General features: G+C 36.2%; 1 protein-coding gene across 6 annotated transcripts in view; it reads right to left on the reverse strand.

Annotated features, from left to right (window-relative positions):
• The window catches only part of CSMD3 (CUB and Sushi multiple domains 3), a 710,416-nt gene that overhangs the window by 172,494 nt on the left and 515,049 nt on the right, over nt 1-22,873 (reverse strand). For all 6 annotated transcript variants that reach the window (XM_040546910.1, XM_040546915.1, XM_040546914.1 and 3 more), the window contains one exon: nt 20,668-20,862. In XM_040546910.1, the coding sequence (XP_040402844.1) occupies nt 20,668-20,862 (195 nt within the window). The remainder of the gene's footprint in view (nt 1-20,667; nt 20,863-22,873) is intronic.

The following is a 22,873-nucleotide window of genomic DNA, read 5'->3' on the forward strand; positions in this document are numbered from 1 at the left end:
TTCTAAAGAGTTTTCTTAAATAATGAAATGACTTGTTCCTTAAAATTAGATTACTGAAGTTACTTGTTGTTGCCAAGTGTATGGAAAGTCTGAAATGAATTTTCTGATGTGAACTGAGATGTAGCAGAAGGGTCATATCCTAAAATTTTCCTCTTAAGAATGTGATCACAGCTGATGGTTCCTTCATAATACTCTGTTATCCAAATAGACAAAATACTACCTATTAGCAAATTTTCAGCTTCTTCATTTCTTTGTCCTTTTTTTTTTTTTTCCCTGAAAAACTGTAATTAGCTAAAAATTAAAAATGTCACTCTTTCTGTCCTGGCTGAGTTAATCAATGCCTATTTTATATGGTCAGTGGAGTGCAGAAACATATGAGAAAAATCTTGTGCTCCTATTTAAACTGTCAAAGAACTAGAGAGAAAAATAAGAAAACTTGAAAAGTGAGAGTGCCACTTTTTATAAATCAAAATCCTTTCCCATACAGTGTTTCCATTTCTAAATGTCAGGCTAGAGCTACAAATCAGGAATTATTTATTACCAAAGTCTGTGACATGTAGATGTCAAAATGTCTAGTAGTTAAGGATAATCAGATATTAAATAAATATATGCTTCAGCCATGAATAATTTAGCAGTTAAACTAAAAATTAACCTGGTCAAAATTAGGCTGAAATTTGGGATCTTGACAATCACTGTTTAACAGATGCACTACCAAATCCTGAGTCTAAAAATCTAAAATACCTTAATTGCAGATAATTATGAATTTAAATTCTTTTTTTTTTTTTTTTCTCCTATTAAAAAGCACCAAATAGCTTTTTGTAAGAAAAAAAAAATCACCGTGTAGCAGTGGTATAAATTAATGTCATGTGTGGTATGGTCTTCTAGACTTTTAAGTGATGTTTAATGCACTATTTTATTATTTTTTTCTTTCTTACTTTTGGAGGAAGTATATGTGGCTCATGAAGGCCTCATTAAGTGATTACATTGCCTTTATGTTCCTTGCCTCTGGAACAAGAGATGAGACACAGACTCTGTCTGGCTCATGAAAGCTGGAGGGTGGTGAGGAGCTTCCACATAAATTCATTAATGTTTCCCAGTACACCAGAGATCTCTAGCTTCAGTTGATGATAGGAACTCCATGAGAGAGAATTCCGGGAGTCTAGCTCACTTCAGGAATAATGAATAATGAGGTGTTTCCTTCATTTAACTGAAATGTTATTGTCTCTTAAACTTTTTTTTTTTTAAGCTTAAAAGTTTAAAAAAAAATAAAAACTTTTAAGTTTTTTTTTTTTGAATTGTATTCTTTAAGTGATATTTTATTGTTACTTCACAATCGAGTTAACATAGCAAACTTTGAAAATGGAGCCTTCTAACAGGAGAAAAAAAAAAAAAAAGTCTAATATTTTGTGCTAATGCCCTTGCAGTGAAACTGCTTCTGCTCATAACAAATGGAGGTGGAATAGGTCTTTGCAGTTACCTTGTGCCTGACAACTGTTTAATTCTTCTGAAAGAGTACACTAAAGCTATAGCTTCCAACAGCTGAAAAACAGTAACTGTTAAAAAATTTAAAATGCTTTTCAAGTCTACTATCTGCAACAGTGTTTTGACATGATATTTAGAACTGAAGGAAAACAATCTCTTTAAAACAATTTATCTATCAACAACAAAATGAATAAAAAATATGAGAAAATAAAATTGTCGGTAACAGGGTCTTCTGAGGAAAGACCCTCTTCTTTCAAGTTTATTGACAAAGCCGGAGGAAAAAAACATTACATGATGGATGTGTAAAAATAAAAATAAGTCAGAGATTAACAAAGTTAACACATTTTTAGCTACATTAGCAAGACTGGAAACATCTCTTGAGAAAGTATAAATGAAAGACATGTAGAGATCTACAGATCTCTTTATATGAAATAAGCATCTCTTCCAATAAGATATATATATATATATATTATATATATATATATATATTTTTTTTTTTTTTTTGAGGCCATATAACTTTTGTATTATTTGTTTATTCACCTCTGGACTCTTATTGGTTTAAGGACGAATCATTCCTATTATGTTATGAAGAGTGCCATTTCTGGTTTGAACAGCCAAGGTGTTTGACTGACAATTCAGCTGGGTTCTCATTGAGAATATTTTTTGTTACATAACCCTAGTAGACAAGAGCATATGAAAAACATATTTTCATTAAGCAGTAACAAACAAACAAACAAAACTGTGATGACAAAAGTTAAAACTATCTGAGTTTTTTTAAAACTCACTAATTTCATGAGTGCAGAAACCCAGCAATCTATTTATTACTAGACAGATGGTAAATGATATAATTTCCTGAAACTTTATTTGAAAATAAAACTCTCATTATTTTCGAAGGTGGGTAGAAGAGGGTGAGGAGGGAAGAGGGGATAATCTGCCTCTAAGTACCGCATTATGCATCCAAATACGATTGGTGTTCTGTTTGCTACCAAACTGCAAATCCCTAAGGTGTCCCTTTACCTAAATGAATTTTCTAGCATTGGCAGTGAATCACAACTACAAATAATTAGCTTTTTCTTGAGTTATCTGAGAATATTATCACAATATTAGAATGAAAACCTGTAACTCCTAAGGTTTTCAAGAGCAACAGTGTTAAGCAAGACTATAAACTGTCTCAAAGGCATTTACTGTGCAATATATTGAGTACGTGTGCATATTGGCAGTTTGAAAAGAAATTACATTAACAGTTTTATCGGGATTTAATTCTAAATTTGAGATCTGACAACTAGTGATAAATTAACTAAAGTCACTGTAATCTGTTCCATCTCAGCTTTCTTTGCTAACACTTCTGTTTATGTTTGCAACACAGATTTTAAATTAATTTTAAACAGATAGAATTCTGCACTTTTAAAAGTCTTCTTTAAATGATCTCCCCTTTCATTTTTCAACTGGATTCATGGGTAACTAAATTTACCAGTGGATTCATATCTAGACAATAAATATCAGACAATACTATCAGATAATAAACTGTCAAAAGTCAAAGTAGCAAGATGACTAAAGAATAAAATGCCATTATTCACTCAAACCAATAGTAACCATAATAAATATAGTTCTGTAGTTAATAGGGAAGAAATAAATTAAAATGCAAAAAGTAAAAACAACCTTCTCAATTCAATACTTAAATTCTTGAGTTACTTAAAGGCTAACAGGGTCATTCTGAAAACAGTAGCAAATTAAATATGACAATTCAATAATACATCTGAGAAAAAAAGAAAAATCATGGAACACAAATCATCCACGAAAACAATAACAACAAAACTTTGCTCCTTTTAGATATGTATGTATAAAGCAGTAAAGTTGAAAAGAAACAGATTTCCCCCAGAGGATGATTCATCTCACCGTAGGATAGAAATGTGAAAGCACCTGTCTCTCAAACAGTACAAGAAACACCTTTGAAGATTATTCTGTAGATGAGGCCACAGATTCATATTGCTTAATTCCAGGTTTCTAATACATAACTGCCTAGTCATCTAAGCAGTTGCTGTGAACAAAGGGGTCAGGGGCGGTGATATACTTACTCCCACTCAGGAGAGCTTAGTTCTTAGCTACTAAACTGAAGAAGATGAACTATCTTCAATATACATATATTTTAAATCAAGGAGTGAACTGATACACAAAGAACAAGTATCTACTCTCCGAAGAAGAGAGAACATAGCAGCTATTTTTCTACTAAGATTTTAATACTCTTTGAATTCATTAAGTTAATTGGTCTCAATCCCTAGCAGTGCCATAAGGTGAAAATAAAGCAAGGTTGCCCAACTTTGTGTGTGGAAGACCTTCACATGTGCTTCATTGGCATCAGTACAGACTCGGAAAGTCTTATTAGCTCCATTTCAGATTGCTGAGTTGAAGAAAGTATTCAGTATCATGTTTAATCATGCAATCTCCTTGTTCTGTTCTTTATTATAATCTATACCAATTTTCTAATATAGATATTAGCCAATCCTTCATCAAGGAAGACTTTTGACATATTCACCACCTTCCACTGCTTTGGTAGACAGGCTAACTTAACATTAAGGTCAACATTTGTACTTCAAACACTTCATACCTAGGCTCTTTCAGAGCTCCACAGAAAATATTGTTTAATCCTAGCAACCTCCTACGGTTCATTTTACTGATTTTCTTCAAGATATCTTCTATAACTGCATCCATTCTGACACAGTTCTTTAAACTGAAAGGTACAGATCCAATGAAGGACCTCTCTGGTCTCCCCAGTAACATAACATAACATAGCACAACATAACTAATTTACTTAGCTTTCTGCAATGACATTGTCCTTGAACACAATTTTGCTATTGATCTTGATAAAGTATAGATACTTCAATAAGTTTCCTGCTTTTTTCATGCTTTAACAAGTACTTCAGTGGTTATATTAGGTTCACTTTAGAAGTTGTTTCTCAAAACCATGCTTGATACATTATTCTACTTCCCTCATTTAAACATGATTTATTTTTCCTGGATTAGATATTTTAATTTTTTCTTAGATTCCTTGACTTTGTTGCTTCCGTGTACTTTGGTTATCCTTTCAGGGTTTGCTTCTGATTGGTGAGGCTCTAAAACTGCTTTTTTAAATGATTTCCATGTCACCAGTAAATACTTCTGCTGTTTTCTTCAATTTCATTTGGATGAACTGCCACAGTTTGATATAGTTCTTCATACTAAGTAAAAAAAATTACTTTGTTTTTTCTCTTCCCTTCCTCCCACGGTGTCCAATTTGAGTGCATTATGGACACTTTGGATAAATTTTTAATACGTTATTTTCACATTTACTCTCATTGAGAAAATCTGTTCTGCTTTAGGCCAGCTGTTTCTGTATTCATTTGATACTTTTATCTCAATGCTGAAATAAAAAGATGTTAACTGGACCACTAATATTTGAACTGGGGATAATTAAAATATCACTGTAATGTTCTCTGACCTTCGTTTACATACATGTACTCTCAACTGTAACTCTATCTAAATATAACTTAATATCTAACTTTTAATAAAATGCACCCACGAACCAAACCAATGTTTTTCTTGGCACAATACATAAGTACTGTTCTAAAATACCAAATTAATCAGTAACTCTTTATCAAAGCAATATAAAAATATAAAATGAAGTGCAATACAATAGGGAAGGAAATGTGATCCTCTTAATTCATAACAAGAAAACTGAACATGTGCAGAAGTTGGAATACATAGCTATGTATTAGATAGAGTTGTAAATAATGAATTATATTATGTTAAAACTCAACCGTACTTCAGGCTATAATAAAGGAATATGTAATATAAAGGCTCCAATGAATATCTAAAAAAAATAAGTAAAGTTTGTTAGGGATTATGCTGTTTCTTCAAGAGAGTATGAAATCAGAAGGAAAAAAAAACTTACTGTATACAGTTTATGAGTAAAATATCAAGAAACATGAGATCTTAAAAGAAAAGGCTATCCATTTTAAGCTGGAATTTTAAGCTGGAATCTTGTTTACCATTCTTAGAGTTGATTGATTAACTACTACAACTACTTAATTAATAACTACTTAATTAATTAACTACTATTAACTACTATATGTGGCCCAGTCAAGAAGGAAAAGAAAACTGAATTCCATTTAAACTGATGAGGTTTCTTAATTTCAGTTTTTCCCATTCTACAGAACGTTCATCAGGTCCCCATTGTGACAGTCAATGCAAAAATTATACAACTTGGTGCAAAGAATGAAATATGAGTCTTTTAAGAATTAACCACCAACATTCTCCACCTAATAAATCTTCTTCTAATTGAGTGGGTTACTGAAGTCTTAGACAAGAGTGAGGACCTTCAGACTGCTGCCCAAGATTAAGAAATACACGTTTATCAAGTACAGCCAGCACAGATGACTGGATCAGTTTCTTTAATTCCACTTATTAATTAATTGACTTACCTTGGTTACTGACTGATACTACATAATCCTATCCTACTTCAGTGCTTTGAAGTCTTTGGAAAATAAATATTTGCTTATCTGTGTGAATAAAAAATGGGGATTTTATTTTGTTTTATTTTATTCATTCCAAGAATAGAATACTCTAGTCATCTTGTCTGCTCAGAAAAACCTTCAATGAAAAAGATGCAGCTGTGATGACAACACTTAGAACAGAAACAATTATATATACTAGTTGTTCTTCTCTTCATCCCAAAATGTATGATTATATAAACTTTTCTTAAGGGAATAATAATGCTTTTCAATCTTCTACTGAAAAAAAATGTATATATTCAAAGCAAACAAACAAACAAACAAAAAATTAAGGTGCAGTATTCTAAAGCCCCCCAAAAGTACATACTTCATTCTGCATTTTCATCTATTTTCTATATGATTTTATTGCTAATTGTCAATTAATTTACATATTTTATCATTTAAGTGCTATTCTCAATAATACACAAGTACCTGTTACATTTTCCTTGCTTATTCATCCCCTTTTATCAACATAGCAGTTGCACCTAAGTAGGCATATTTAAAATTATGGCTTGGCTATACAAGCTTGATTTCAGATACTTTTTTTTTTTTCTCTTTTTGTAGTAAGGAGTATAAAAAAAAAGACTGAAAACCCCGAAGTTTACATAATTTAAACTATTTTTTTCATGTTTCTAAGGTTTCCTTCATTAAATTTTGCTTCTAAAAATTGGAAGCAGATTTAGTTCAACAGAAGATGAAATACCTGGTTTCACAGTGCACTCTATTTAACTAATCCCTTAAATACCTTGGAAATTAGGATTCCCTGGCAGCCAGTTTTAATGACATTATTGTAATTAACTACTATTCTTCATTTCTTATGCTTTATTTACCATTATATTACATAAGATCTTCTTAAATGAAAGCTTGGAATAATTACACACAGACTTCATTATTCAAAGAGCACTGTAAAGCAATATTATGAATTCAAAAATATATGCAATGGGTGTGTACTCAAAATAATGCTTGGTGTGGGTATGTCTGCATTTATTTTAATTGTTTTGTAAGCCTTCTAGAATTATTAACCTTTTTAGTTCATTCCAGTAACATCTTCTCTGATATGAAGAGACGAACAGCTTTAAGAAAAGATGGAAGTTTAATATAATGACATTTTCCAAAAGCTGCATGTTTTTTGGCAAAATACCAGCTACCTGCATAGCCATATAGAAAGACTTTATTTCTGTTCTCTATTCCCCAAAATATTTATGCATTTTACAATATAGAGTCAGTGGCCTGTCATAGGAAATATCTCAAAGAAGAAATATATAAATGTAACATAAACTATAAATATAATATAAAAATATAAGATATAGCATATAAAATAATATAAAATTTATAAAATATAAATATATTTGATAACCAAATCTCTTCTCACTGCCAAATCCAGTAGGCGAAAGTTAGGTTTCCTCATTTGGGCATTTTGACTTGATAGTTATTGGTGTACAGTAGTTTCTTTTCTACTGAGTAATGATGAATGAGTTCCTAAAGAAAAGGTGGTTTCAGAGTGAGGATTATAGGTTAAGGTAAACTCAGATGTAAATTCTTACTTTCTCAGGAATCTTCTAATGGACATATTTTCACACACCCACACACACACACTCATTAAGTAACCTTATAATCCATCCAAAATAGTGTCTGCTTTATGTTTTAATCTCAAGCAGTATAGATTCCACAGTGTATTTAGATATTTCACTGTATCTAATGGTAAAGGAATGGACATACACCTGTAAAAAATTGACAGTAGATGCTTGGAAATAATAATCTAGTATTTAGAAGATATTTCAGTCACACTAAAATAAAATCCTTTATTTATTTATTTTTTTTTCCAGAAGTCCTTCAACTTCCTTTTCAAGTCTGACTGTCAGGAACCAATTTTTCAGAGTGTGTAGCATTTGATAGCATTCTACATATTCAAAATGTAATCCTAATTGACCTTAATTCTGCTTCTGACTGCTCAGGTCACAGTTCAAATGATTCTATAAAGTAGATATCTTACCCTGAGAAAAAAAGAAAATCAGAAATGCATTGCAAATAGCCAACATATGAAAACTTTAAGTAAAGTGCGCTGCTTAAGTGGTTAAATTGAACATTATTTTGAAACTATGAAACACAAATACCAAGTGTCCTCTACAGGACCATTCAGCATAAGTAACTACAAGAATACTCTGTCCCTTCTGCAATTGCTTAATTCATTCCTTACACACTTTAAAAGCTTGAAATAGATGAATAGGCCCTTCATACAGTGAGTTCAGACATAAGCAACTATCATTACCGGGTCAAAACAAAAAACCTCTGCCTTTTCTCAACCACAGTAGTGTATAAAACCAGATTTGAGATGTTCCAAACATAACCTCACAGGCATGGCAGCCTTAATTCTGTCACTGACCACTGACTAACTTTTCAGTGTTGGATTTTTCATCCTTAAATTACATTTGTATTGTAACATAAATACCATATCAGTTCATTTCTTACATGGTATAATGCTTCTACACTGTGCTTCTGTGTGTATGCTCTACTCCTGCACTTGACATAAGTCTTTCTCAGGTTTATGAGCCACAGTAGTCCTCAATGTGACTGTTGCTTGGCCATGACAATTAACATAGGAGGGTGCTGGCACAAAGCAGGTACCCACTGAAATCCCTCCTGGGAAAATGATGGATCACATCAGAATCTGTCCTGGTTTCAGGTAGGACAGAGTTAATTTTCCTCCTAGTAGCTGGCAGGGTGCTATGTTTTGGATTAGAATGAGAAGAGCGCTGATAACATGCTGATGTTTTAATTGTTGTAGAGCAGTGCTTACACCAAGCCAAGGACTTTTCAGCTTCTCGCTCTGTCCTGCTAGCGAGCAGGCTAGGGATGCAGCAGGAGCTGGGAGGGGACAGACCCAGGACAGCTGACCCAAACTGGCCAAAGGGGTATTCCATACCATCTGACGTCATGCTGAACAATATATAGGGGTGGCTAGCCGGGGTGGAGGGGGGGCCGGCTGCTCGGGGATAGGCTGGGCATCGGTCAACGGGTGGTGAGCAATTGCATTGTGCATCACTTATTTCGTACACATTATTACTATTAATACTATTATTATTATTATTATTATTATTGTTATTCTTTTCCCTGTCTTAATAAACTGTCTTTATCTCAGCTCACAGACTTCACTTTCCCGTTTCTCTCCCCCATCCCGGAGAGGGAGGGGGAAGGGTGAGCGAACGGCTGTGGTGTTTGGCTGTCAGCCAGGCTAAACCACAACAGAATCCAAGAACAGTATGCTAAGGAATCTGAGTATGACTATGGGTCAATCGCTTTATCTTATAAATGTAGCGGCTGAAGGAAAACGCGGTGGAGAAGCCTTTCCGCAACTCAGCTATGGCTCATGATTACCTAATGTTACTTCAGTCCTCTATTGTCAGTGGGAAACAGGCATACCAGATGAGTATGAACAGGCACTTCCTGATTGTATCTCAGACCCTGCAGTTTGGGCTCTGGGGAATACCAGAACTGTGCATTCTGGGAGGTACCAGAATAGCAGGTTGGTGGAAAATACCAAAATTGTCTTATCTGAACCATAGCGAGGATGGAAAAGTACTAACTAAGAGTAGACTGCCTCAGAGTCCTATAAATAGTAGTCCCAAGCAAAGAGCCCCTTGAGCTCTCCATGAACTGCAGCACATGACATATTTGATCTCCCCCTAAGTTGGGACGCATCTCAGGGATACCACTAAGAGGATGCACATCTCAGGGTTGACCATCTGAAGAACAAGCTTGTCCACAGGCAAACACCAACAAGGAAGCAGGGATACCCCTGAGGGGATGTGCATCTCAGGGCTGACCCTTCGAGGAACAAGCTCATCTGCAGACAAACGCTGACAAGGGAGTAGGGTGAGTAATTTATTCTAGGGGGTGGTTTGGAAGCATGCAACTACCTACCAGGACCCTGCAACAAGTTTCAGGTGAAACTTGTCATTCTCAAATTTTTAAATAAGTCACTGTTTCTTTGTAGCAAATTCTCTTAAAATCATTGTATTAAATTGGCTGATGATCAAATGCTGATGAAGTTCTGTTAAAATCATACATTTTAACCTTGTTATTTATAAAATAAATCCTCAATTGCTGCTACATTAAAGTTGTGTAAAAATCTATTCTGCAGCAACATTGTATTGGGTTTATGTGGCAAGGTTTTGGTAGACAGACTGCTGCAGGGGTGGCCTCTGTGAGCAGAGCCCAGAAACTGCCCCATGATAAATAAGGGCAAGTTCCAAGCAGCTCCAAAAGGGGAGCAGATATCTGTGCTACAGCCCATGGAATCCTCCACACATGGAAAGGTGGATCTAGCCTTAAGGAGGCTACAGACCATGGAGAGGAGCCTAAGGTGGAGCAGGTTTTCTGGCAGGAATGCTGCCCATGGTATATCCATGCTGGAGCAGTCTGTTCCTGAAGAACTGCACCCCATGGTATGGATCCATACTGGAACAATTGTTGAAGAACTGCAACCTGTGGAAGGAACCCCACATTGGAGTGGAGGAAAAGTGTGAGGAGGAAGGAGCACCAGAGACAGTGTTATGAACTGACCGCAACCTTCCCGTTCCCCACCTGCCTGCACTGTTCAGGGGAGAAGGAGGTAGAACGATCAAGAGTGAAGGTGACTCTGGAAAGAATGCAGGTGAGGGAAAGGTGCTTTTAGTTTGTTTATAGTTCTCACTATCCCGCTCTGTTATTAATTGACAAGAAATTAAACTACCCCAAGCTGGTAACTGATAAGCAATCTATATGTCCTTATCCCAACCCCCAAGTGTTTTTCATCGTACTTTCTCCCCCTGTCCTGATGAGGAGGGGGAGTGAGAGAGTGGTGCTGTGGACACCTGGCAGCCAGCCAAAGTCAGCTGATCATACATATAAGTTAATTATTAACAATAGTTTAATACTTTTAGAAACACACTATACTACACTGTAATATTTTAAATATATTTATTATTTTAAAGAAAAAATGTTTTATCTCTACACACTTAATTTTCCTATTTCTTGTGTCACTTAACTCTTCACAATTTTAAACACAATCTTATGCAAATTAACAGGGTAATTACAGAGTATTTGGTGCCACTGCACAATATCATAAACATGTTTACTACAGGGGGGATTTTTTTTTTTCCTAGTACTAGTTTTATAGGTTTGATTACAAAGATTTAAGGGAACTGATTAGTTTTAAAATAAAAGCATAAGTCTTGTCTCTTTGTTTATGGTGTAAATACAAGTATACCTCCATGAACTTTTTCTTTACCTACTCAGGTAGGAGTTGTGTAAGCATGATAGTTCATGAAAAAAGTGTACTGAAAACAAACAAACAAACAAAGAACCCTGCTATATCTTATCTGAATGATCATTTAAGAAAGGTTTCTTACACAGATAGTGAAGAAGTCTAGCCAGAACAGCAGAACAGTCCCTTTATAGAGAAAATCAAAGAACAAGTAGGACAACTTGCTCCCATGTCCTTAGCAATTCATGAATTTCATTCTGTAATCATAGAATGGCTTGGGTTGGAAGGGACATTAAAGATCATCATACTCCAATCCCCCTGCCACAGGCCACCCACTAGATCAGGTTGGCCAAGTCCCCTTCCAGCCTGGCCTTGAACACCTCCAGAATTGGGCATCCACAACTTCTCTTGGCAACCTGTTCCAGTGCCTCACCACCCTCTGAGTGAAGAATTTCCTTCTAACATCTAATCTAAATCTCCCCTCTTTCAGTTTAAAACCACCACCCTTCGTCCTGTCATTATCTGTCTCTGTAAAAAAGTAGTTATCCATCTTTAAATCCCGTGCAACACTACAGGCTTGGGGCAGGGTGGCTCATAAATTGTGCAGAAGAAAAAGACCCAGGGGTGTTTGTCAATGCTTGCCTGAACATGAGTCAGTGGTGTGCCCAGGCTTATATGTGTGCCAAGCATCCTGACTTGTATCAGGAATAGTGTAGCCAGCAGGACGAGGGAGGTGATTGTCCCCGTTCTCTGCTCTGGTACACACCTCGAGTACTGTGTTCAGTTTTGGGACCCTCACTACAAGAAGGACATCGAGGCCCTGGAATATGTACAGAGAAGGGCTACAAAGCTGGTGAAGGGCCTGGAACACAAGTCCTGTGAAGAGTGGCTGAGGGAACTGGGGTTGTTTAGTCTGGGGAAGAGGAGGCTCAGGGGAGACCTTATTCCTCTCTACATATACCTGAAAGAAAGTTGTGGGGAGCTGGGGGTCGGCCTCTTCTCTCAAATAACTAGTGATTGGACTAGAGGGAATGGCCTCAAGCTGTGCCAGGGGAGGTTTAGGACAGAAATTAAAGAATCACAGAATTCTAGGGGCTGGAAGGGACCTCAGGAGATCATTGGGTCCAACCCCCCTGCCAAAGCAGGTTCCCTAGAGCAGCTTGCCCAGGTAGGCGTCCAGATGGGCCTTGAATATCTCCAGAGAAGGAGACTCCACAGTCTCCCTGGGCAGCCTGTTCCAGTGTTCTGTCACCCTTACTGTGAAGAAGTTCTTTCACATGCTGGTGTGGAACTTCCTGTGATCCAATTTTTGGCCATTGACACTTTTCCTGCCCCCACAAACCACTGAAAAGAAGTTGGCCAAATCCCTCTGTCTCCCACGCTTAAGGTATTTGTAAATATCATTAATATCCCCTCTCAGTCTTCTTTTCTCAAGGCTAAACAGACCCAGGTCTCTCAGCCTTTCTTCATAGAGAAGATGCTCCAGAAGATGCCCTGTGTCATCTTTGTGGCCCTCCACTGGACTCTTTCCAGGAGATCTTTGTCTTTTTTTTTGTACGAGGAAATTTCTTTTAGGAGAGATTTCTTCTCAGAAACAGTATTCAGGCATTGCAATGGGTTGCCCAGGAATGAGGTGAAGTCACCGTCCCTGAGGGTGTTTAAGGGAAGGTTGGACCTGGTGCTTAGGGACATAGTTTAGTGGGTGACATTTGTAGTAGGGTGATGGTTAGACCAGATGATCTTGAAGGTCTTTTCCAACCTTAATGATTTTATGACCCCTGTAGGTACTGAAAGGCCTCAGTGAAGTCTCCCGGAGACTTCTCTTCTCCAGGCTGAACATGCCCAGATCTCTCAGCCTCTCCTCAGAGGATAGGTGCTCCAGCCCTCTGATCATCTTTGTAGCCCTCCTCTGGACCACAGGTCCACATCTTTCTTGTGCTGGGGGCCCCAAACCTGGATGCAGTACTCTAGGTGGGGCCTCATGAGGGCAGAGTGGGACAATCACCTCCCTCATCCTGGTGGTCACACCTCCTTTGATGCAGCTGAGGACAGAGTTGGCCTTCTGGGTTGCGGGTGCACACTGCTGGCTCATGTCGAGCCTTTCTTCCATGAGAACCACCAAGCCTCTCTCCGCAGGGCTGCTCTCAGTGAGCTCTTCTCCCAGTCTGTACTCTTGTCTGGGATTGCCCCGACCCAGGTGTAGCACCTTGCACTTGGACTTGATGAACCTGTCCAGGTCCCTTTGAATGACATCTCTTCCATAATAATATCATTTAGCTAGTCATAATTCAAATTTAAAATTAGTAGGGATAAATTTCTTTTACATCAAAATGTCAGGCTTGCAAAGCAGATAAATGAACATCTATAAATTCATCACTTATGCCACCTCTTCCATGTGTTTTAACCTTTAGAATAATACCTTTAGAACTTTTCTCCCTTAATGGAATGCTGAATAACGTTGGTCTTTGCATTCCTGCAAACAACTCTCTGAAGGGCTTTGTTGCTTTCTTTATATCATAAATGCCAACCATTTAAAATCATGTCATTCTCAAAGTTTCTGACTGAAGCCATTTCTTAAGATGAGAAGGATAAAGATCAGATTTCAGAGGCTTAATTCTGCAACAAATTCTTCTTTAGTGATTATAAGCCATCCTGGGTTTGTATCTTCATTGTATCTCTGCTTCTTTTCCACCATCTCACTAAATCCTTTGCCATCTTCAAAGCATGAAGACAATGTATTAACTGTAAACTTAATTCTCTGTTGCAGATACATTATATTAAAGAAAATTAACAATACTGAGGCTCTGCAAGCCTCTTGCAAAGAAATGCAAAATCAAGTATCAGCCTGGCACATAAAATTTATGAAATATTGGAAGGATTTAGACATGAGTGCTCTTAGGAACAAAACTACAATGGAAAATAAATTAATGTGCAGTAACTGCAGTCAACTCAAAATGCAGCTATTACTATACATCTATAGTATCATTGTAAAAAAGTCCTGACCTGAAGTACAATTAGACATGAATTTGATCTGTTCTTTCTATTGAAAACTAGTTTTTTTGTTTGTTGTTGTTGTTTTTTCCTAGAAACATTTATTTATTTTTTGATAAAGGTAAAAATGTTAAATACCACAGGTGGAAAGATAGACATTAATGAATATTAGGCTTCTAACAACTTTTTTGTGCTTTTCAAAATCTTCTTTTTATTTGCTTATGTGTGATAGTTGAAGAATTGAGAATATAACCAATAATTCTAGATTTGTACTGCAAATGTGCAGAATGGAACAAATATGCTAACGAATGTTCCAACTGCTTTAATCAAAATCTTGAAATACAAAATACTATAAACACAAAAATACTTCTAACTTACATCAAATAGATAAGCAAATGCTCGTTCTAACTAAATGTGTTTAATGTACTTGAGCAATATTAAATGATATAAATTAGAATACCTAGAAATTCAACCTTATTTTAACCTATCTTTTCTAAATAAAAGTAATCCAGGAATATATGTGCTTTAGTCTCTTATATTCTTATGGATTCAAATCTGTAAGAATATAGTCAATAATGGTTAATATGTATTTGTCTTTTTTTTTTTTTTTTTGATTTGTAATAGTACTCAGCCTGACTATGCTGAGCCAGCCAAATAATTGGCTGACTAAAGTCATGGTTTCAAAAAGGCCACATTGGTATGCAATCACCACATTAGAATCATAGCTTTACTGTGTAAAAAGTGCCTTAAAAATCCTCCTGTAAAGTTCCTGATTAAGTGATCAATATTGCATAACTGATGAAAAAGCTGTCAACTTGTATTGTATTGTAGAATAATAAATAGCAATATTAAGCTTTTCTGTGCAGCCTTCCATCCTAAAAGGTTTAACATCCTAAAAGGTTTCAGAAAAGCACAAGTCAGAGCAAATTAAACCAAGAGCCAATCTCAGGGCCAAAACAAAGGTATTTCCTCTGACATTTCAGTTTTTAGGGAAACATTACTTTGGGAGATGATATGGTTGCAGGCACCCCTTTTCCAAACTCCTAATAATGCAAATAATCCTTCAGGTCATATGACAAAGGAGTGGACATGTAATTCAAGGTTCTCACTTCCTTCTTCATATGCATCCAGTCTTTAGCATGTTCTGTAATCAACAAACTGATATGGTATGTAATTGTGTATTGATGCCCCTAAGATTAGAAATTAATATTTCTTGTTGCAATCATAATTAAGAATGTTTCTGTTGTTTTAAAATGTTATGGTGTGGAATTGGTTTTTGATTTTCTTTTAAACACATCTTACAAAAAATAGCACATATGAATATATTAAGTACTGATGTCTTATAAAAAAAAAAAAGAGGGAGAGAAATCATGGCATAGGCAGTTTATGACAATATGTGAGACTGTTAGCTATGTCCTTCAGATGGAGATCATTTGAAGTCTGTACTCACATATTTCCGAGGACTAAACAACTGACTATAAAGAAATGTAGCAATATTTTTTAGTGGTCAAGAAATTATTTCTTCTGTTAGGAACAAGGTATAACACTCAGTCATAAATTTGATTTTCCACTACAGGCCTTTTGCAATTTTGTGAACAGTTGTAAAAAACAAACAAACAAGAAAAAAAACAACACCTAGAGTTGGTGCAGTTAAGAGAAATTATTTATCATCATCTCTGTCATGGGAACATTGCATCTGCATGTGTTAATTACATCCTGTTCTTAACATCCACCACGAAATGCCAAATAGCTTAGCATATTAGCCTGAATAATCTTTGCATGTGTTCATTAAAATAAAAAAATAATAATAATAATAATAAAAAGCCTATGATTTGGTTCGCTTCCCACACTTATTACACTTATTAGAGACACCCAAGGTCATCTTGAATAATGACTTCAACCAAATGCAAGTCATGCCTAATGACTAATCTTATAGGACTACGCCGTAAAAAATATTTGGTGCATAAAGGTACACCTGCAGAAATATTAGCTCTCTGCGCTGAATAGATTTTGGAAAACTAGTCCTCTATGATCGTGAAAGCCTTTATTCAGCTTTTATCTAGCTCCAAAATCAAGTTATTAACTTTCAGTGTCTGTAGACACTCATATTTTCTAGTTTTGCCCGTTCCCAGGAAAGCATGTTTTGACAGACTGAGTAATTCATTAGCTAGCTCATGCTGAAGCCTGACCAGACCCAGAACACCAGTGTTCCTCAGTAAGTATTTCCTATGGCACTTGATGTAGCAGACATTTTCAGAGCATGCTTAAAGCCATCCCAAACAATTGCCCTTTCAATATCACAGAACCCTGGCCTACATTTTCTTTTTAATTATGAGTGGGAAATTTTTTCCCCATATTTTATCTCAGAAGCTATACCTTAGAACAAGACCCTTAACCACTCTATCTAAATGGATCCCTCAAACTCACCTACAGTCTCCCAGGAATATGTATTAAACTATTAGAAGTTTTTGAGAATAGGTAAAGAGATGGTACTCCATTCTCCTCTTGAGGAGAATATTTATTTATTTATTTATTTTTAATATTCAGAGTAAGTATCAGTATTTATTGCAACGAGGAAGTCTGACTTTGGACTGCTGTATATCAGTTTCACCCTGATACCAAGTTTTTCCATGTTATTTATCTAATTATTTTCTTAATGTAAATGATCAAATATTACTGGCAACAAAATTCTCTTTAAAATGAAAAAAAGCTCATCTATGCTCTTTGAACTATCTTTATGAGACCAATTCTGCATGTTAGAAAGCATGTCCCTTGAACCCTGAGAGACATCTGGAGTGTTGAACGTTATTTGTACCTCTCGTCTGTCCTCCTTAGCTCCAAACATAGGCAAAATGAAAATACTCTTTAGTAATATTTTTCTTTTTCACATTCTGAGGTGCCTCACTCCCCCCTATAAAGCCATACAACTAAATATGACTCACAGGATAGAAGATCCTCAATTCTAAATAAATATTAAAAGTGTAAAGGTTTAGGCAATGATAGGTAATTTTTAAACAAACTTCTTTACTGCCTTTATACCTAAAGCTTTAGATCAAAAAATTTCAATAATAAAGGATGATCAGGTTTTCAGAAAAAAAAAAAAAAAAAAGTATATTCAGGTTCTCAAAACAAATAGAGAAGTGGAAAAAAATACACACAACATAAACTGACGTGTATTGTATACCAATTTTATTACAACACTCAGTTTTATGGAGTTTCAAAAATATTGTTGGCAACATGGAAGAATGTCAATTCTCTACTACGCTTTTTTTTTTTTTTTTTTTTTTTTTTTTTTTTTATTTAGGTGAGACTGGACAGTTACCAGGCTCAAAAACTCAGCTCACAAATTGCTTCAGCCAGCTCCATGCAATTGAAAGCTAATCTACTGTTATTGTCTTTCTAACAGGTAAATAAATGTTCCGTTTTTCTTGAGTTAAATTCCCCCCAAATGGAAAGCATTGATTATGTGGTAAAATACACATATAACACATCACAGCAACGTATTTACGAATCTTCATCAACTCTGAACTGGATAAAAAGCAATAAAAGAAGTGTAAGTGAAAACTACAAAGCCAAGGGTTTTTTAATGGATCTTAAGTTGTGACATCCTATCCTAAGAAAGTAGGGGACCCACCATCTTTGAAATAAGACCTTGTTCATCCAGAAACAAACAAACAAACAAAAACAGCAAACAAACCAACCCCCTCAAAAAAACACAAACAGTCCCGTTAGAATCGTTGACAGCTTTCCACTACCCATTTTAGTATATTTTTCCCCTGTTATTAATAATTATTTAATTATTTAATTTAAGCACCTTCATTACACAAAACAGGTAACTTTACTACAAAACGAGTAAACATACATTCAGAACCCTATAACTATTTTTATAATTAGCACATTTTAAAGCATATTATGTCAGACAGGTGCATCCAAAGTTGTTTTTCTTCTAGATACTCAATCTGCATTAGCTGAAGTAAATAATTCTTTGCATTATTGTTCACACTTACTGCAACAACTTGATTTTTGCAGGTCATTAATTTAAATGTTTTCACTTTTACAAAATACTTGAAAAAAAAACAACTAAACAACAACAAAACACAAAGAACAGATAATTTGCAGTTTGGTTTCTCATTCTTGAAACATGTTACTTCATGAGATCAATCTCACTCAACCCCTCACTCTGCCATGCAAAGCACCTTAGTTTTAGGGGCTGCATCCATGTGAGCCCCCCATTTGCATGTACATGACAACGTTTCATACATCTATAGACTGTGTAGTGCTGAATTCTGAGGGCCACAAAATTCTTTGCTAACAGTTGTTTAAGCCTCACAAAACCCCTCTGAGGTAGGTATGGTATTATCCCCCAGTCTGGCAGTCCTTCCAAGCAAAAACACTCTCCCTTCAGTGACTGTCAAAATAGACAGTACTGGAAGTATATACTGCTACCTATAAATGTCCTTAGTAGTCACAATTATTGAATAATTAATAAATACATTCTTTATCTTTCTTTATCTATTAAAAAGACCTCCCAAAAGAAGGAAACCTTTTTTAAGACATAACAGCCTTCCTGACTCCTCCCTAGAAAACACCTAAACAATATTCATATCTCATTTTAAAATGAGGAAGAAACACCTGACTTCCACTGCATATGTACAAGTTTGTAGACAATTTCAGAAGTTTGGTGTTCATTCCTATAATGGCTTTGGTGGATAATGAATATAATAAAGTTCTTCAAGTCCTCATACTTTTATAATTCAGAGCTTGGTTATTCTGTTAGTTGTGAATTTACATTTACTCTTTTTTGTTCTGTTTTGTTCATAATACCACATTCAGTTTGCAATATAAATTTAAGTACACAACAACAACAAATTTATTTAAAATAAATATATTTAAATTGGAAATGTGTTCACTACGTTTTGTCTTCAAATTATTTAAAGGAGCTGAAATTAAGATGATATTGAAGAAATCTCATTTTAACTTTTAAAGCAAATGTTGGTTTTGTAATTTGGCATTTTCATGTTCTTTACTGGTTATTTATTTGATACATGTTTTGTGATAAATATAGAATATGTGAAAATAGGAGTTTTTTCTTTTGGTTGTTTTTGTTGTTGGTGGTGGTGTTTTGTTTTTTTTTTTTTTTTCTGTACTGGTTATTAATTGCTGGAAAGAGTTAAAATAATATCAGGAAAATTGTGATCAAATCTTTTCTTAGTATCTAATTCTGAAAATTCTTGTGCTTGAGATAGTGGTAATATTACTAAAAGTCAAGAGGTTACTGAAATCAGTATTATTCATGGAATATTTAATGTATTAATAGAATTATTCATATCCATAAAAGTTTGAAGGATTGGATGTTTGGTGCAATTCAAGGCTGAATTTTTATAGGGACCACATGTCCAACAGGTTTAATCACAAAATCACAGAAAGACTGAGGTTGGAAGGGACCTCCACAGGTCACCTTGTCCAACCTCCCTGCTCAAGCAGGGGGACAGGTTGCCCAGGACCTTGTCCAGGCACCTTTTGAATTACCTCCAAGAATGAAGACTCCACAGCTTTTCTGGACAACCTGTGCCAGTATTCTCACCCACATGGTAATCAAGTGTTTCTTGATAATCAGACAGAACCTCCTATGTTTCAGTTTGTGCCCATTGTCACTGGGCATCACTGATAAGAGCCTCGCTCCATCCTCTTTCCAAACTCATTTAGAATATTTGTACACATAGATGAGATCCTGCCCAAGCAGGATCCTGCCCAAGACCCTTTTCTAGGCTAGAGAGTTTCAACCTTTCCTCATACAAGTGATGCTCCAGTGCCTTCATGATCACCCTTTGTTGGACTACCTCCATTAGCTCCACGCCTCTCCTATACTGAGGAGTCCAGAACAGGACACTGTTCTCCAGATGTGACCTTACTAGTGCTGAAGGTACAGGAAAAGGATCATCTTCTGGCAATACCTTTATCTAATGCATCCCAGGATACCATTAGCCTTATTTACTGCAAATGATGTGATTTTGAATAAACAAAATATTTTATTTATATGGTTGAAAAAGCAATAATAACAAAAAGAAACAAAAATACATTGTGGCATTCAGAGTATACTTAATACTGTATTTAAATAAATGTCTATGGCATGATATCTGTATACTCTGCTGTAAATTTGCTAATTCAAGAATTCACGTAGACATAGAGAACAGCATTACTATTCACCTCTATACTCAATAACAACTTTTAGCAATACTTGTCCAACGGCATTAAAAATTTGCAGAAATATTTATCTAGAGTTAATAAACATATAACTGAAAAGAGCTTTTGTTCTAAACAAGAAATTTATTAAAATTGTTTCTTCTAATTTTGTACTGTTTCTTCCATGCAACAAAGCAAGAATAAAAGTAGCAAATCTAATAAATGAAAAATTGTTCTTACCATGACAACTGGGCAGGGCCCTGTTCCATCCAGGTCTTCCATCATCTCCCATGATACAAGTTAGTGTAGAATATCCTTGAAGAACATAACCTGCATCGCAGTAATAAGTGACAGTTGAGCCCAGTTTATAATCCATTCCAAGTCTCGTTCCATTCATTATGTTTCCAGGATCAAAGCAAGACTCACGTAGTTTTGCTATAAAAGAAAAACATGTAAAGAAAATTCTGAATATAATCTAAAACATCGCATGTTTTTCTAGAATTCTCTCAAGGTCTTCTTTGAGCACCCTGTAGTCACATAATGCACTCTTCACTTTTATTTATTTATTTATTTATTTTTAAAAGAATCCCTCCCTTTTACATCAATTTCCTGTGACTGTTGTCATCTTTCCTTTATTTTAAAAACTGAGTACATTGCTATATAGTGAACCAAACCATCTCTCTTATATTTTTCCCAGATTATTCCCCGATTGCCATCACAAGAACTATTTATCCAGAGTTCACTCTGAACAATGATGTAGTTATCCAGTCGCATGAAGTCAGATCTTATGGTCACTGCCTCAGTAGACTAGAAACATTCTATTTTTAAGACCTATAGTCTGAAAACAGATAAATGGGGGAAAGCAATATGAGTAGCTTGTGACAAAATAAAAAGCATGCAAAAAAGATTTTTTTTTTCAAAAATAATAAATCCCAAATGAATGACTATACCTCTGTATACGACAGACTGTATATAATAGACCGTGTATTTTCATTTAGTTATTCCTTTGTTACTGGAGATTACAGTATCAAAATATTCATGAAATTTATCTCCTTTTCTTGTTATTTACAGGTATTTGGAATTTAATTTTGGAATTTTATTTTAGAATTTAATCTGGCAAGGGTTGTCAAGGACAACAAGAAGGGCTTTTTCAAATACATCAGTAGAAGAAGGAAGACTGAGGAAAATGTCAGCCTGCTGCTGAATGGGGTGGGTGCCCTGGTGACAAAGGATACAGAGAAGGCAGAGTTGCTTTTTTTTCCTTCAGTTTTTACTGTTAAGATCAGCCCTCAGGAATCTCAGACCCTGGAGAGAAGAGAGGAAGTCCAGAGAAAGGAATACTTTCCCTTGGTTGAAGAGGATCGGGTCAGAGATCATTTAAGCAAACCTGACAAACAAATCCACGGGCTCTGATGGAATGCACCCACGTGTGCTGAGGGAGCTGGCCAATGTTATTGCTAGGCCACTCTCCATCATCTTTGAAAGGTTGTGGGCAACAGGAGAGGTTCCTGAGGATGGGAAGAAAGCCAATGTCATCCAGTCTTCAAAAAGGGCAAGGAGGAGCCAGAAATCTACAGGCCAGTCAGCCTCACCTCCATCCCTGAAAAGGTGATGGAGCAGCTCATCCTGGAGGTCATCTCCGAGCATGTGGAGGATAAGAAGGTGATCAGGAGTAGTCAGCATGGATTCACCATGGGAAAATCATGCTTAACCAATACAATAGCCTTCTACGATGAGATGACTAGCTGGGAAGATGAGGGGAGAGTGGTGGATGTGGTCTACCTTGACTTCAACAAGGTCCTTGACACTGTTTCCCATAACATCCTCATAGACAAGCTCAGGAAGTGTGGCCCAGATGATCTGACAATGAGGTGGATTGATAATTCAATGGATGGCAGAGCTCAGAGTGCTGTGCCTTGTGGTGTGGAGTCTAGTTGGAGGCCTGTAGGCCTGTTGGAGGCGGTGTCCCCCAGACTGGGTCCAGTTTTGTTCAACTAATTCATCAGCGATCTTGACAGTGAAATGGAGAGCACCCTCAGCAAGTTTGCTGACAATAAAAAGCTTGGAGAAGTGGCTTATACCCCAGAGGGCTGTGCTGCCATTCAGAGGGACCTTAACAGGCTGGAAGGTTGGGCTGAGAGGAACCTCATGAAGTTGAGCAAGGGCAAGTGCAGGGTCCTGTATCTAGAAAGGAATAACCCCAAGCACCAGTACAGGTTGGGAGCTGACCTGCTGGAGAACAGCTCTGCAGAGAGGGACCTGGGAATCCTGGTGGACAGCAGGCTGACCATGAACCAGCAATGTGCCCTTGTGGCCAAGAAGGCCAATGGTATCCTGGGGTGCATTCAGAACAAGGGAGGTGATCCTCCCTATACTCAGCCCTAGTGAGATCTTACCTGCAGTGCTCTGGGCTCCCCAGTACAAGAAGGACATAGAATTTCTGGAG

The sequence above is a fragment of the Cygnus olor genome, chromosome 2 (assembly GCF_009769625.2).
Source record: "Cygnus olor isolate bCygOlo1 chromosome 2, bCygOlo1.pri.v2, whole genome shotgun sequence".
NCBI lineage: Eukaryota > Metazoa > Chordata > Aves > Anseriformes > Anatidae > Cygnus > Cygnus olor.